This window comes from Spea bombifrons, chromosome 4 (assembly GCF_027358695.1).
Source record: "Spea bombifrons isolate aSpeBom1 chromosome 4, aSpeBom1.2.pri, whole genome shotgun sequence".
NCBI lineage: Eukaryota > Metazoa > Chordata > Amphibia > Anura > Pelobatidae > Spea > Spea bombifrons.
In genome coordinates, this window is record NC_071090.1 from 10,317,886 (window position 1) to 10,331,925 (window position 14,040).

Below are 14,040 nucleotides of genomic sequence, written 5' to 3' on the forward strand. Positions count from 1 at the left end.
TGCCGTAAACGGAAGTTGACACCCCATTTGCAAGCCAACCACTCCCAAAAAAACATCTGACATCATTGCTAGCTAGTACTGCCCAATAAAGTCCAACTGGAAAAGAAAAGCTGAGAAAAACTGAACAAAGGATCCATACATATTTTTCTGATCTTCTGTCCAAAACCAAAGGCAAAATACTAAGCACATACTACTAGGCACCCTACTTTCCCCCCAAATTCCCTTTATTGAAAGTCCCTTCACATTTCCATAAGCCTTTTAGTGGACACTGGTGTGTCACTTTTGACACTTTTGTGAACAGGTGAAGCTCCAATAGCTCCAATAGCACCTGACAAAAAGGACCTATAAGTTCAAGTATCACTTACACGTGCTACAGATGAAGTTACTAGTTACTAAGAGTTTGCAGGAAAGTTAAATATTTTCAATATCTTAACTATGTGTTCTAAAGAATGACCCTCAGTGAGCTCATGCATGAAGGCCCGAGTTGGCACTGCATAATTTATAGTTAAATTGGTAAGAGATCTCGTAAAAATACATATATGGACAGGTAAACCCCCTCCAAGAGACTCATTAGTGTTAGCCCTTTTCATTATCCACAGTGGGGTGGGTAAGAAGAAATGTTTGTTTTAAAACAATAGAATGCCTATGTATACTGTTTTTTCTAATTTTCTTGTTTATTAAAAATATAATCAATCAAATGTAATCAAATACAGCGTCAAATTAATATTTTCATACTTACTAAATCAGTATTGCTTCAGTTCAGCATCATATACAGTACATACCTGGGAACTTCTGGGCTCCAGCTACCCGGAGCCTTCCCTTGCAGGATGCGGCGAGGACTGCCCACTGATGTCAAGGGGCGGTCCCATGATGTCAGTGGGAGGTCCCCTGACATCAGTGGGAGGTCCCCTAACATCAGTGGGAGTTCTCAATGACATCAGCGGGAGTTCCTGCTGACATCGGGGGCGTTCCCGCTGACGGCAGCAGGAAACACTCCCATTTAAAGGGAAAATGGGCAGGGATGAGGTTTCCATAACTTGCCCGTTTAACAATTATGGATTAAACGATTTCCTGCTCTGAATAAGTAGTAAAAGTAATAATAACCATGTTGAGCAAAATGTAGATGAAGGCATTTATGTGTGAGGTTACCATTTGGTTTATCATTTCTCACAATTATAGACCATCATTGACTTTGTCCACCCAGTCCACAAAATACTGGCTGAACATCCTATATATGAAATATATATGAAAATAAATTAGACTTATTAACATAGAGTCCCACAGTGTCCTTTAAAATAAGAAATTTGTTTTTAAAGCATTACTAAAAATACTAGTCGTGTTATTTGTCTTACTACCCTGCATAAGACTTCAAGAGGGTTAACATTCTCTTTTATACATAATATTTGGCATTAGCATTAAAACTATAAATGACAACCTTGGTACATTTTATTAAAAATGGTCACTTAACCACTTAGATCTCAATAGAATTGTATGTTTTTGAATATCTCACCTGATTGTTTGTATCTAAATTGTCTTTTAAACTTTCATTTCCAAGTCCTGAATCATCAGCATCAATAAGGTTGTCCACAGGTACCTTTTGGCTTGGTTTTAGGAAAGTAAAATCACTTTCAGTGGAATCCAAAGCAACACAAACATTGTATGAGTACGGCAGAGGCAAAGTTCCGTTACTATATTGAGAAAGAATCCTGGGATCAACTGGAGAATAAAGATTTGTACTGAGTGACCCAAGGGCTGTGGAAGCTTTTGTTTCTTTACATTTTGAAATGATCACCAACATAACACTTAAAATGAACAAAAAGGAAATCAGAGCTAGGGCAATCACGAGATACATTTGCAAATTAGGTGGTGAATCTTCATCAGTGAGTTGATTATTGAGTTTGGGAGACGCCTGCTGAAAATTATCTGCAACAATGAAACTTAAGGTAATGGTTGCAGACAGAGAGGGCAATCCATTGTCCTTCACCAGAACCACCACCTTATGTCTCAATATATCCTTCTCTTGAAAGACTCGTGATATCCTGATCTCACCTGTTTGTTGACTAATGCTGAAGGGAAGTGGTTCTGACACATGTATGAAATGATAAGAGAGCCAAGCATTATGTCCCGAGTCAGCATCTACTGCAACCACCTTAGATATTAAGGAACCCTGTTCTGAGGAAAAAGGGACCAACTCAAAAAACGGTGAACCACCATTATCTGGTGATGGATATAGTATTTTTGGTGCATTATCATTCTGATCCATAATATGGATAACAAGTGTTGCATTGCTACTCATAGATGGAGATCCACAGTCTTTTGCTGCTACTTGGATTACAAATTCCTTGTGCTGCTCATAATCAAATGACCTCTGAGCATAGAGAACTCCCGTCTCTATATTAATGGAAAGAAAAGAAGATACCGGGGAATCTTCTGTATTCAAACTGGAAATTGAATAAATAACTTTAGCATTAATTCCAATGTCAATATCTGAAGCTTGTATACTGTAAATTGATGCTCCTGGTAAATTATTTTCTTGAACATAGGCAAGAAATGTTGATTTCATAAATACTGGTGCGTTGTCATTAACATCTGATATTTCCAATCTCATGGTTTTCTTAGTGGAGAGTGGAGGAGATCCTCTGTCAGTTGCTAAAATTGAGATGTTATAACTTGATTCTTTCTCTCTGTCCAAGGTGTTTGTTGTAACAATTCTAAAATATCTATTAGTTGATGAAATTAACTGGAAAGGTGCTTTGTCAATGATATGACAGTCAACTTCTCCATTTGCACCTGAATCTTGATCACGGACTTCAATTAGCGCAATCACCGTGCCAGCTGCTGAATCCTCAGGAATAGGTGTAGATAATGAGGTAACATATATTTCAGGAGCATTGTCATTTTCATCTGTTATTTCAATCAATACTTTAGACTGGGCCACAAGACCACCGCTGTCCTTTGCTTCTACTGAAATTTCATACATTCTTGCTGCTTCAAAGTCCACATTTTCATTTGTTGTAATTTCTCCATTTGTAGGGTGAATGTGAAACATGCTGTTATAATGGGCATTTTTTGCAAATGAATATGTGATCAGAGCATTGGATCCTTCATCTTGATCAGTTGCTTTTACGTGAAGGACTGTATAGTTGATAGGTGTGTTTTCGCTTATGCTTACTTTATATACATCTTGAGCAAATATAGGGAAATTATCATTAGCATCAGTAACTGCAATTTTTATTAGCGCAGTGCCAGATTTCATTGGGTTTCCTCCATCTAGGGCTGTTAAAATGAGTTCATGAATATTCTGTGTTTCACGATCTAAAGGTTTCTCTAAGACAAGTTCTGGAAATTTACTGCCATCAGATCTGGTCTTTTCACTTAGTATAAAATGCTGATTGTCACTGAGTTTGTATGTCTGTACAGAATTAATACCAATATCTGGATCTTCAGCATTTTGCAAAATTAAATGTGTTCCTAGTGAACTTATTTCAATAATTTCTAGTGTAACAGTATTGTGAAAGAAAGTTGGAGCATTATCATTGATATCCTGAATTTCAATGTGTATAGTATAAACGTTTAAGGGATTTTCAACCACTGCATCAAATGTTAGGAAGCAGGTAGGCTCTCTCCCACACAGTGTCTCTCTATCTATCCTATTCTTAACATACAAATTTCCATTTCCTAAATTGACATAGAAATATTTTTCTGAAAAACTTGAAACAAGACGAAATCTTCTAAATGAGAGCTGCTTAATATCTAATCCAAGATCGTTTGCAATATTTCCTATAACAGAGTCTTTCCTCATTTCTTCAAGTATTGAATAACGAAGCTGTCCAGAGACTGAATGACAAAGAAAAGAAAATAAGAAGGAAAATATTACTTGCCATTTGATTCCTTTGCATTTCTGTGAATCCTGGTTTCTCATTTCACTAATCATTAAAATAATTCCAATTGAATATTTTCCTAGGTGAAGAATTATTTGTAATCCAGTGTTTTGCTTGTGAGAGAATTCAAAAATGGCTATATTCCTTCTTGCAGATCTGCAGTGTGTGTGATGTTGAGAAAAGTACTAGTGGATCTCCAGCTCCATATTCTTCTCCTTATTGGTGAACAGCGGCGCTCAGAGGTATAATTGTGGAACTACACGACTAATAAAATGTTTCCTACCTAGCATGTCACCAGTTGAGTGTTATCTATGATTAAAATAAAGACACCAATTTATGATTTTTCTCCCCTTGTATATTTTACATGAAAAAAAAATGAAAAGTATTATTTCAATGTTGAAATCCATTGTATTTATAGCAGAAATAATGGATTTCCAGGCCCATAATTAATCCAAATGTTGATCTACTACTGTTTGACACACTACTAACTAATACTACTACTAAAAGCATACCTTTCAAGGGTCCCTCCTTTGGACCCTAAACTTGTTATCCCTTGTTATTCCTGCAATGCTGTAGGTAAGTTTTCCGGTTCTTCTGTCCAAACTTTGTAGCAACACTAGGTTCCATACTTGCAAACTAACTATGCCACCAACAAAAAAGTAAAATGGTGAGAGTTCCCTGTGAAATGTCCTATACATTTCCATTATCCCTGTAATGGACACTCCAGGAGAAGCTCACTGGGGTTGGCCCTCAATTTTCTATAGTGGAATGATAAGCTGATATGGTTTTCTTAATACAATAATACGTCTATGTGTACCTTTGGCTTTTACCAAACTGGAAGTCAAGCACAATTGGGCTGTATTTGAGATGCACACTAAGCTTCTCAATATTAAAGACTAGAATGTATGCAATAAAACTAAATAAACCATTAACAGCTATAGTTACATATATTTCTCCAAGTTTTGATAAAGTACTTCTTGCTTATATGCCGTATTTGCTCGATTATAAGACGACCCCTCAAAATCTGAATATTAATTTAGGAAAAAAGAATAAGCCTGAATATAAGACGACCCTATAGGAAAAAAGTTTTACCAGTAAATGTTAATTCATGTAAACTATGTGAACAATTGTTTGTTAATAAAAGCTATGATTGAGAAAAATATTTTGTTTTTGTTTCCTTTTTTTACAACCTGCCCCCCCCAGTTATGCACATCTGCCCCCAGGCTTGCCACTCTGCCCCAGAAATGCCTTATACACCCTATATGCCACTGTGCCCCATGATATGCCTTTTAACCCTCTGCCACTTTGCCTCCAGAATTGCCTTACACCCCTATATGCCACTCTGGCATTTAGGGGGTTAAAAGGCATATTGTGGGGCAGAGTGGCATATAGGGAGGTATAAGGCATTTCAGGAGGCAGAGTGGCATATAGAGGGTTAAAAGGCATTTCTGGAGGCAGAGTGGCATTAAGGGGGTTAAAAGGCATTTCACAGAGCACTCTGCCTCCAGAAATGCCTTATGCCCCCTGTTTAACACTCCCTCCCCGGTGCTTAGTCCAGACAGCGTGTAGTTGCAGTGGAAGTTGTCTGCGCGAATCGGGTAGAGCTCTACACGCTGCCCGGACTAAGCACCGGGGACTCAGATGTACCGGTAAATTGGGGGGGAGGGGGCAGGAGGATCCAGGTCCCCTGCATCGCTGCGGGGGATCTGGATCTTAGTCTCATAGTCAGACCTATTTGAGGTCTGATTATAAGACGACCCCGATTATAAGACGAGGGGTATTTTTCAGAGCAATTGCTCTGGAAAAAACTCGTCTTATAATCGAGCAAATACGGTATATATATAAAAAAATACATAAAAATACAGTTTCAAGGTAATATTTCCTTAATGAAAGAAATCAATATGGCTTTATCTAATAATCATATAGAAACATCATATACAAAGTTCCCTGACATGAGGAATTTTTTTTAAGCAAAATCAAAACAAAACATATTTCACGTTAAAAAATCAACTATTTTGCTATAAACTATTGCACCTTGTAGAGATTACGAAAAACAGACAAATACTGGGTAAGCAATAACAAAATAATTTTAAAGGCAGCAATGACAAATCATTTTCCTGTCCAAACTAAAGGCATTTGATTTCCAAGATACAGGCAAAGTTTTTTGTTGATTTAACAATTATGGATTAACTGCTGTCCTACTCTGAAAGAGTAGTTAAAAAAACAAACAAAAAACATGTCATGCTAGATTCAAATAAAGGTAATCCACAAGTGTGAAGTGACCATGTAGCTTATCGTTTATAAGTACAGACTACAAACCTCAAATTTCCTAACATATAGTTATTAAAGTTTGTGAAAATGGTCCCCATGACCATACCTGGGTCATACCAATGTCAGCGTGACTGCTTACCCGCATCCCAAGAAAAGGGAGGACCCTGGGTAGCTGGAGCCTGAAAGTTCCAAGATACGTCTATGATTGCAGTCAGTATGGTGTGCAGTATATTGTACTCTTGTATGTGTCAGTTTCCAACGGGAAGGCACCCAACACAAGCTAAAGTATAATTCAGGGACTGCAGACACAGTGCTGAATATGATTTTGTATTTATGAAGAATAGGTAAATTCAGAGACAGCACTTTGTGTTTTAAAACTATATATCCCATGATTCCAAAAAAAGCCTTTTGTGATCTACCTGTTTGTTACTTGGACAAAATTTAACCGGATGTCTTATATATTCAATCAAGTAGCCTTAGTTAAATATTTAAAAAAGCATTGCAACGTTCATGAACCTACTGGTCCTTTCATCAGAGACAAAGTGCATGCCTTATCTTTCCTCAAAACACTGATCAACTTTATATTATCATTCCATAGGTCAGATTATCAATCTAACAACAATTGGAGAAAATAGCTGACATTATTGTAAAACATCACATTAAAAAAACTAGCTTTGTTTTTTTGTCTTACGACTACCCAGCACAAAAGTTTTATTTTATGCAAGATATTTGATATTCGTTTGGAAGATCATTTTAGAATAACTATGAAAACGATCTACAGTATACAATTGTATATTTTTAATTACTCACCTGATGGTTTAAACTGTCTTTTAAACTTTCTTTTCCGAGTCCCGAATCATCAGCATCAATAAGATTATCCACAGGGACCTTTTCGTTTGGTTTTAAGAAAGTAAAATCACTTTCAGTGGAATCCAAAGCAACACAAACGTTGTATGAGTACGGCAGAGGCAAAGTTCCATTACTATACTGGGAAAGCATCCTGGGATCAACTGAAGAATATAAATTTGTACTGAGTGATCCAAAGGTTGTAGAGGATTTTGATTCTTTACATTTTGAAATGATCACCAGCATAACACTTAAAATGAACAAAAAGGTAATCAGTGCTAGGGCAATCACGAGATACATTTGCAAATTAGATGGTGAATCTTCATCAGTGAGTTGATTGTTGAGTTTGGGAGCCGCCTGCTGAAAATTATCTGCGACAATAAAACTTAAGGTAACGGTTGCAGACAGAGAGGGCAATCCATTGTCCTTCACCAGAACCACCACCTTATGCCTCAATATATCCTTCTCTTGAAAGGCCCGTGATATCCTGATCTCACCTGTTTGTTGACTAATGCTGAAGGGAAGAGGTTCTGACACATGTATGAAATGATAAGAGAGCCAAGCATTATGTCCCGAGTCAGCATCTACTGCAACCACCTTAGTTATTAATGAACCCTGTTCTGAAGAAAAAGGAACCATCTCAAATAAAGGTGAACCACCACTGTCTAGTGACGGATACAGTATTTTTGGTGCATTATCATTCTGATCCATAATATGGATAACCAGTGTTGCATTGCTACTCAGAGATGGAGATCCACAGTCTTTTGCTGCTACTTGGATTATAAATTCCTTGTGTTGCTCATAATCAAAGGATCGCTGAGCATAGACCACTCCAGTTTCTATATTAATGGAAAAATAAGATGACACTGGAAAATTTTCCGTATTTGAACTGGAAATTGAATAAATAATTTTAGCATTGTCTCCACTGTCAATATCTGAAGCTTGTATACTATAAATTGATGCTCCTGGTAAATTATTTTCTGAAATAAAGACATTATAAGTTGATTTCATAAATATTGGTGGGTTGTCGTTGACATCTGATATATCCAATCTAATTGTTTTGTTAGTGGAGAGTGAAGGAGATCCTCTGTCAGTTGCCAAAACTGTGATGTTATAACTCGAGACTTTTTCTCTGTCCAAGGTGTTTGTTGTAACAATTCTATAATATCTACTAGATGGTATTAACGTAAATGGTGCTTTGTCAATGATATAGCAGTCAACCTCTCCATTTTCACCAATATCCTGATCAATGACCTCAATTAGCGCTATCATTGTGCCGGATGCTGAATCTTCAGGAATAACTGCAGAAAATGAGGCAACGGATATTTCAGGAGCATTGTCATTTTCATCTGTTATTTCAATTAATACTTTAGACTGGGCCACAAGACCACCGCTGTCCTTTGCTTGTATTGGTATTTCATAAATTTTTGATACTTCAAAGTCCAATTTTTGATTAGTTGTAATTTCTCCATTTGTAGGGTGAATGCTAAACATACTGGCATAAAGGGAATTTTCAGAGGTTTTTCTAAACGAATACATGATGAAGGCATTAGATCCTTCATCTTTATCAGTTGCTGTTACTTGAAGCACTGTAAAATTTATTGGGGTATTTTCACGGATGCTTACTTTATACACATCTTGAGAAAATATGGGAAAATTATCATTTACATCAGCAATCACAATTTTTATTAGTGCAGTACCAGATTTAACTGGGTTTCCTCCATCTAGAGCTATTAAAATTAATTCATGAATATTTTGTGTCTCTCTGTCTAATGGTTTCTCTAAGACAAGTTCTGGAAATTTGCTGCCATCACTGCTGGTTTTTTCACTCAATGTAAAATACTGATTGTCACTGAGTTTATATGTCTGTACATAATTAATGCCAATATCTGCATCTTCTGCATTTTGTAAAATAAAATGTGTTCCTAGTGAACTTGTTTCAAGAATTTCTAATGCAATAATGTCATGAAAAAATATTGGAGGATTATCATTTATATCCTGAATTTCAATGTTTACAGGATATACATTAAAAGGATTTTCTACAACTGCATCAAAGGTTAGGACGCATGTAGCCTCTCTCCCACACAGGGTCTCTCTATCAATCCTGTCTTTAACATATACATTTCCATTGTTTAAATTGATTGAAAAATATTTTTCTGAAACACGTGAAACAAGACGAAATCTTCTAAATGAGAGCTGATTAATATCTAATCCAAGATCGTTTGCAATATTTGCTATAACAGAGTCTTTCCTTATTTCTTCAGGAATTGAATAATGAAGCTCTCCATTGACTGAATGATAAAGACAAGAAAATAAGAAGGAAAACATTACTTGCCAAATGATTCCTTTGTGCTTCTGTGAATCCTGGTTTCTCATGTCACCAACTTTCATTGTTCAAAATTTCCTAGGTATAAAATTATTTGTAATCCAGTGGTTTAATAGTGGGAGAGTCCAAAAAGGAATGTATTGCTTCTTTCAGAGCTGCAGTTTGTGATGATGAGAAAAATACGAGTGGATCTCAAGCTCCATATTTTTCTCCTTATTGGTGAACAGCGGCGCTCAGAGGTATAATTGTGGAACTACACAATTTTGAAAACGTTTTCAAAGTTTGATATCTTCTTTAAAATAAGGATACCGATGTATGATTTGTCTCACCACAGGCATTATATTGAAAATATAAACAAAAGTATTTTCCATGAAAACTGAACAGTATTATTGTGATCTTGAAATCCATAGTAAATTTAGTAGGAACAACAGTTTATAAAAATAGTTGTAGGCCATAATTAGTAGGCCATAGTAGTAGATGATCTACTACTATTTAACTCAAGCTATTTGGTTCAATCCCTCATTACTAAAAATATTCCTTGTTAGTATGCCTCTTTTTTAGGGATAGTCTGTTTTCTGGACTGAAAACTTTCTGTCCCTCTTTCCTCTCCTGATGTCCCTCTTTTCTAGGAGCTGAAAGTCACAATAATGGTTGGACCCCCTTTTGCCTTCAGAACTGCCTTCATTCTTCATGGCATACTTTCTACAAGGTGCAGGAAACATTTCTCAGAGATTATGGTCCACATGAACATGATGGCATCAAGCAGTTGCTGCAGATTTGTCGGCTGCACCTCCATTATCCGAATCTCTCGTTCAACCACATCCCAAAGGTGCTCAACTGGATTGAGATTAGGTGACTGTGGAGGCTACTGGAGTACAGTGAACTCATTGTCATGTTCAAGAAACCAGTTTGAGATGATATGAGCTTTGTGACATGGTACATTATGCTGCTGGAAGTAGCCATCATCAGAAGATGGGTACACAGTGGATAAAGGGATGGATATGGTCAGCAACAATACTGTCGCATTTAAATGATATTCAATTGGTACTAAGGCGTCCAAAGTGTGCCAAGAAAATGTCTCCTACATCATTACACCACCACCACAAGCCTGAACCATTGATACAAGGCAGGATGGATCCATGCTTTCATGTTGTTTACGAAAAATCCTGACCCTGCCTTCTGACTAAGACTCATCAGACCAGGCAACGTTCTTCCAGTCTTCCATTGTCACAATTTTGGTGAGCCTGTGCGAATTGTAGCATTAGTTTCCTGTTCTTAGCTAACAGGAGTGGCATCTGGTGTGGTCTTCTGCTGCTGTAGACCATCTGCTTCAAGGTTCACCGTGTTGTGCATACCTTGGTTGTAACAAGTGGTTATTTGAGTTACTGTTACATTTCTGTCATCTCGAACCAGTCTGCCCATTTTCCTCTGACCTCTCAGATCAACAAGGCATTTTCATCCACACAACTGCCGCACACTGGATATTTTCTCTTTTTTGGACCATTCTCTGTAAACCCTAGAGATTATTGTGCATGAAAACCACAGTAGATCAACAGTTTCTGAAATACTGAGACCAATGCCACGATCAAAGTCACTTAAATCCCCTTTCTTCTGATGCTCGGTTTGAACTTTGGCAAGTTGCCTTGACCATGTCTACACGCCTAAATGCATTGAGTTGCTGCCTTGTGATTGGCTGATTAGCTAACAAGCAATTCAACAGATGTACCTAAGAAAGTGGCCAGTGAGTGTATATAGAAACAACAGAATTGTGTTTATCAATTCAAATGCATAAACAAACCACATTATTCTACTTTATTAAAAGCCTTATATAGTTCCATAAGTCACCTAAAACATCACCTGAAAAGGCCTAAATGATATAAGGCCACTTATCTAAATATATATAAATTTTTTATTTTTTTATGTGCATAGTTCCTAGCACAATGTGGATAAATAGCAACAAAAAAATCCCCAATAACACATTTCAAATATAAATTAGTTTGCAATTTATCTTAGTGAAATAATTATTTGGCCCCTTTGCAAAACGTAGTACTTGGTGGCAAAACCCTTGTTAGCAATCACAGATGTCAGAAGTTTCTTGTAGTGGACCATCAGTTTTGCACACATCTCAGGAGGGATTTTGTCGCACTCCTCTTTGCAGATCCTCTCCATGTCATTAAGGATTTGAGGCTGACGTTTGGCACCTCAAACCTTTAGCTCCCTTCAAAGATTTCCTATGGGATTAAGGTCTGGACACTGTCTAGGCCACTCCAGGACCTTAATGTGCTTCTTCTTGAGCCACTCCTTTGTTGCCTTTGACGTGTCTTTTGGGCCATTGTCATGCTGGAATACCCATCCACAACCCATTTTCAATGCCCTGGCTGAGGGAAAGAGGTTCTCATCCAAGATTTGACGGTACATGGCCCCATCCATCGTCCCTTTGATACAGTGAAGTTGTCCTATCCCCTTAGCAGAAAAACACCCCCAAAGCATTATTTTTTCACCTCTGTGTTTGATGGTGGTGATGGTGTTATTGGGGTCACAAGATTCCTCCTCCTCCAAACACGGCGAGTTGATGCCAAATAGCTTGATTTTGGTTTCATCTGACCACAATACTTTCACCCAGTTTTCCTCTCAATCATTCAGATGTCTATTGGCAAACTTCAGATGGGCCTGTACATGTGTTTCCTTAAGCAGGAGGACCTTGCAGGCGCTGCAGGTTTTCAGTCCTTCACGGTATAGTGTGTTACCAATTGTTTTCTTGGTGACTATGGTCCCAGCTGCCTTGAGATCATTGATCCTCTGGTGTAGGTTGATTCTTCACCGTTCTCATGATCATTGAAACTCCAGAAGGTGAGATCTTGCATGGAGCCCCAGACCGAGGGGGATGGAAAGTTATTTTGTGTTTCTTCTATTTACGAATAATCGCCCCAACTGTTGTCACCTTCTCACCAAGCTGCTTGGCGATAGTTCTGTAGCCCATTCCAGCCTTGTATAGGTCTACAATCTTGTCCATGACATCGTTGGACAGCTTTTTGGTCTTGGCCATGGGGGAGAGTTTGGAATCTGATTGATTGCTTCTGTGGACAGGTGTCTTTTATACAGGTAACAAACTGAGATTAGGAGCACTCCCTTTAAGAGAGCGCTCCTAATCTCAGCTCGTTACCTGTATAAAAGTTACCTGGGAGCCAGACATCTTGCTAATTGATAGGGGATCAAAAACACATTTCACTGAGTAAAATGCAAATCAATGTATAACTTATTTAAAATGCGTTATTCTGGATTTTTTTGTTATTATTCTGTCTACCATTAAAGTTATAGACTGATCATGTCTTTGTCGGTGGGCAAACATACAAAATCAGCAGGGGATCAAATAATTTTTTCCTTCACTGTATGCGTTAAGTATGTAATACCTAATAAATCTTTAACTCATAATTACCGGTCTACCAGTGATCCCATGGTACCAGTGGAAGATATCCTCACGTCGCTTACGAAAACCTCACTTATGACTTAGTATGCAAAATAATCACATAAATATTGATGCCGTAAACGGAAGTTGACACCCCATTTGCAAGCCAACCACTCCTAAAAAAACACCTGACATCATTGCTAGCTAGTACTGCCCAATGAAGTCCAACTGGAAAAGAAAAGCTTACAAAGACAGGATTTACAGGAGGCTGTGCACAGCTGAGAAAAACTGAACAAAGGACCCATACAAAACTTAAGGTACATTTTTCTGATCTTCTGGTCATAACCAAAGGCAAAATACTAAGCACACAATACTAGGTACCCCACTTTCTCCCCAAAATTCCCTTTATTGAAATTCCCTTCACATTTTCATAAGCCTTTTAGTGGACACTGGTGTGTCACTTTTGACTTGTGAACAGGTGAAGCAAAATAGCACCTGACAAAAAGGACCTATAAGTTCAAGTATCACTTACACGTGCTACAGATGAAGTCTAGTTACTAAGAGTTTGCTGGAAAGTTAAATATTTTCAATATCTTAACTATGTGTTCTAAAGAATGACCCTCAGTGAGCTCATGCATGAAGGCCCGAGTTGGCACTGCATAATTTATAGTTAAATGGGTAAGAAATCTCGTAAAAATACATATATGGACAGGTAAACCCTCTTCAAGAGACTCCTTAGTGTTAGCCCTTTTCATTATCCACAGTGGGGTGGGTAAGATGAAATGTTTGTTTTAAAACAATAGAATGCCTATGTATACTGTTTTTTCTAATTTTCTTGTTTATTAAAAATATAATCAATCAAATGTAATCAAATACAGCGTCAAATTAATATTTTCATACTTACCAAATCAGTATTGCTTTAGTTCAGCATCATATACAGTACATACCTGGGACCTTCTGGGCCCCGGCTACCCAGAGCCTTCCCTTGCAGGACGCGGCGAGGACTGCCCACTGATGTCAGGGGGCGGTCCAGTGATGTCAGTGGGAGGTCCCCTGACATCAGTGGGAGGTCCCCTAACATCAGTGGGGGTTCTCAATGACATCAGCGGGAGTTCCTGCTGACGTCGGGGGCGTTCCCGCTGACGGCAGCGGGAAACACCCCCATTTAAAGGGAAAATGGGCAGGGATGAGATTTCCATAGCTTGCCCGTTTAACAATTATGGACTAAACAATTTCCTGCTCTGAATAAGTAGTAAAAGTAAAAATAAAGATGTTGAGCAAAATTTAGTGTGTGAGGTTACCATTTGGTT

General features: G+C 37.8%; 1 protein-coding gene across 18 annotated transcripts in view; it reads right to left on the reverse strand.

Moving 5' to 3' along the window:
- Positions 1-14,040, reverse strand: part of LOC128492871 (protocadherin gamma-A3-like) — a 258,015-nt gene that overhangs the window by 44,094 nt on the left and 199,881 nt on the right. The window contains exon 1 of one of the 18 annotated variants that reach the window (XM_053465615.1): positions 6,963-9,377. The exons of 15 other annotated variants lie outside the window; for them this stretch is intronic. In XM_053465615.1, coding sequence (XP_053321590.1) covers positions 6,963-9,374 — 2,412 coding nt within the window. In that variant the 5' untranslated portion in view covers positions 9,375-9,377. Of the gene's footprint in view, positions 1-1,510; positions 4,155-6,962; positions 9,378-14,040 lie in introns of those variants that run through there. 2 more of the 18 variants (XM_053465611.1, XM_053465603.1) reach the window with 2 other exon arrangements.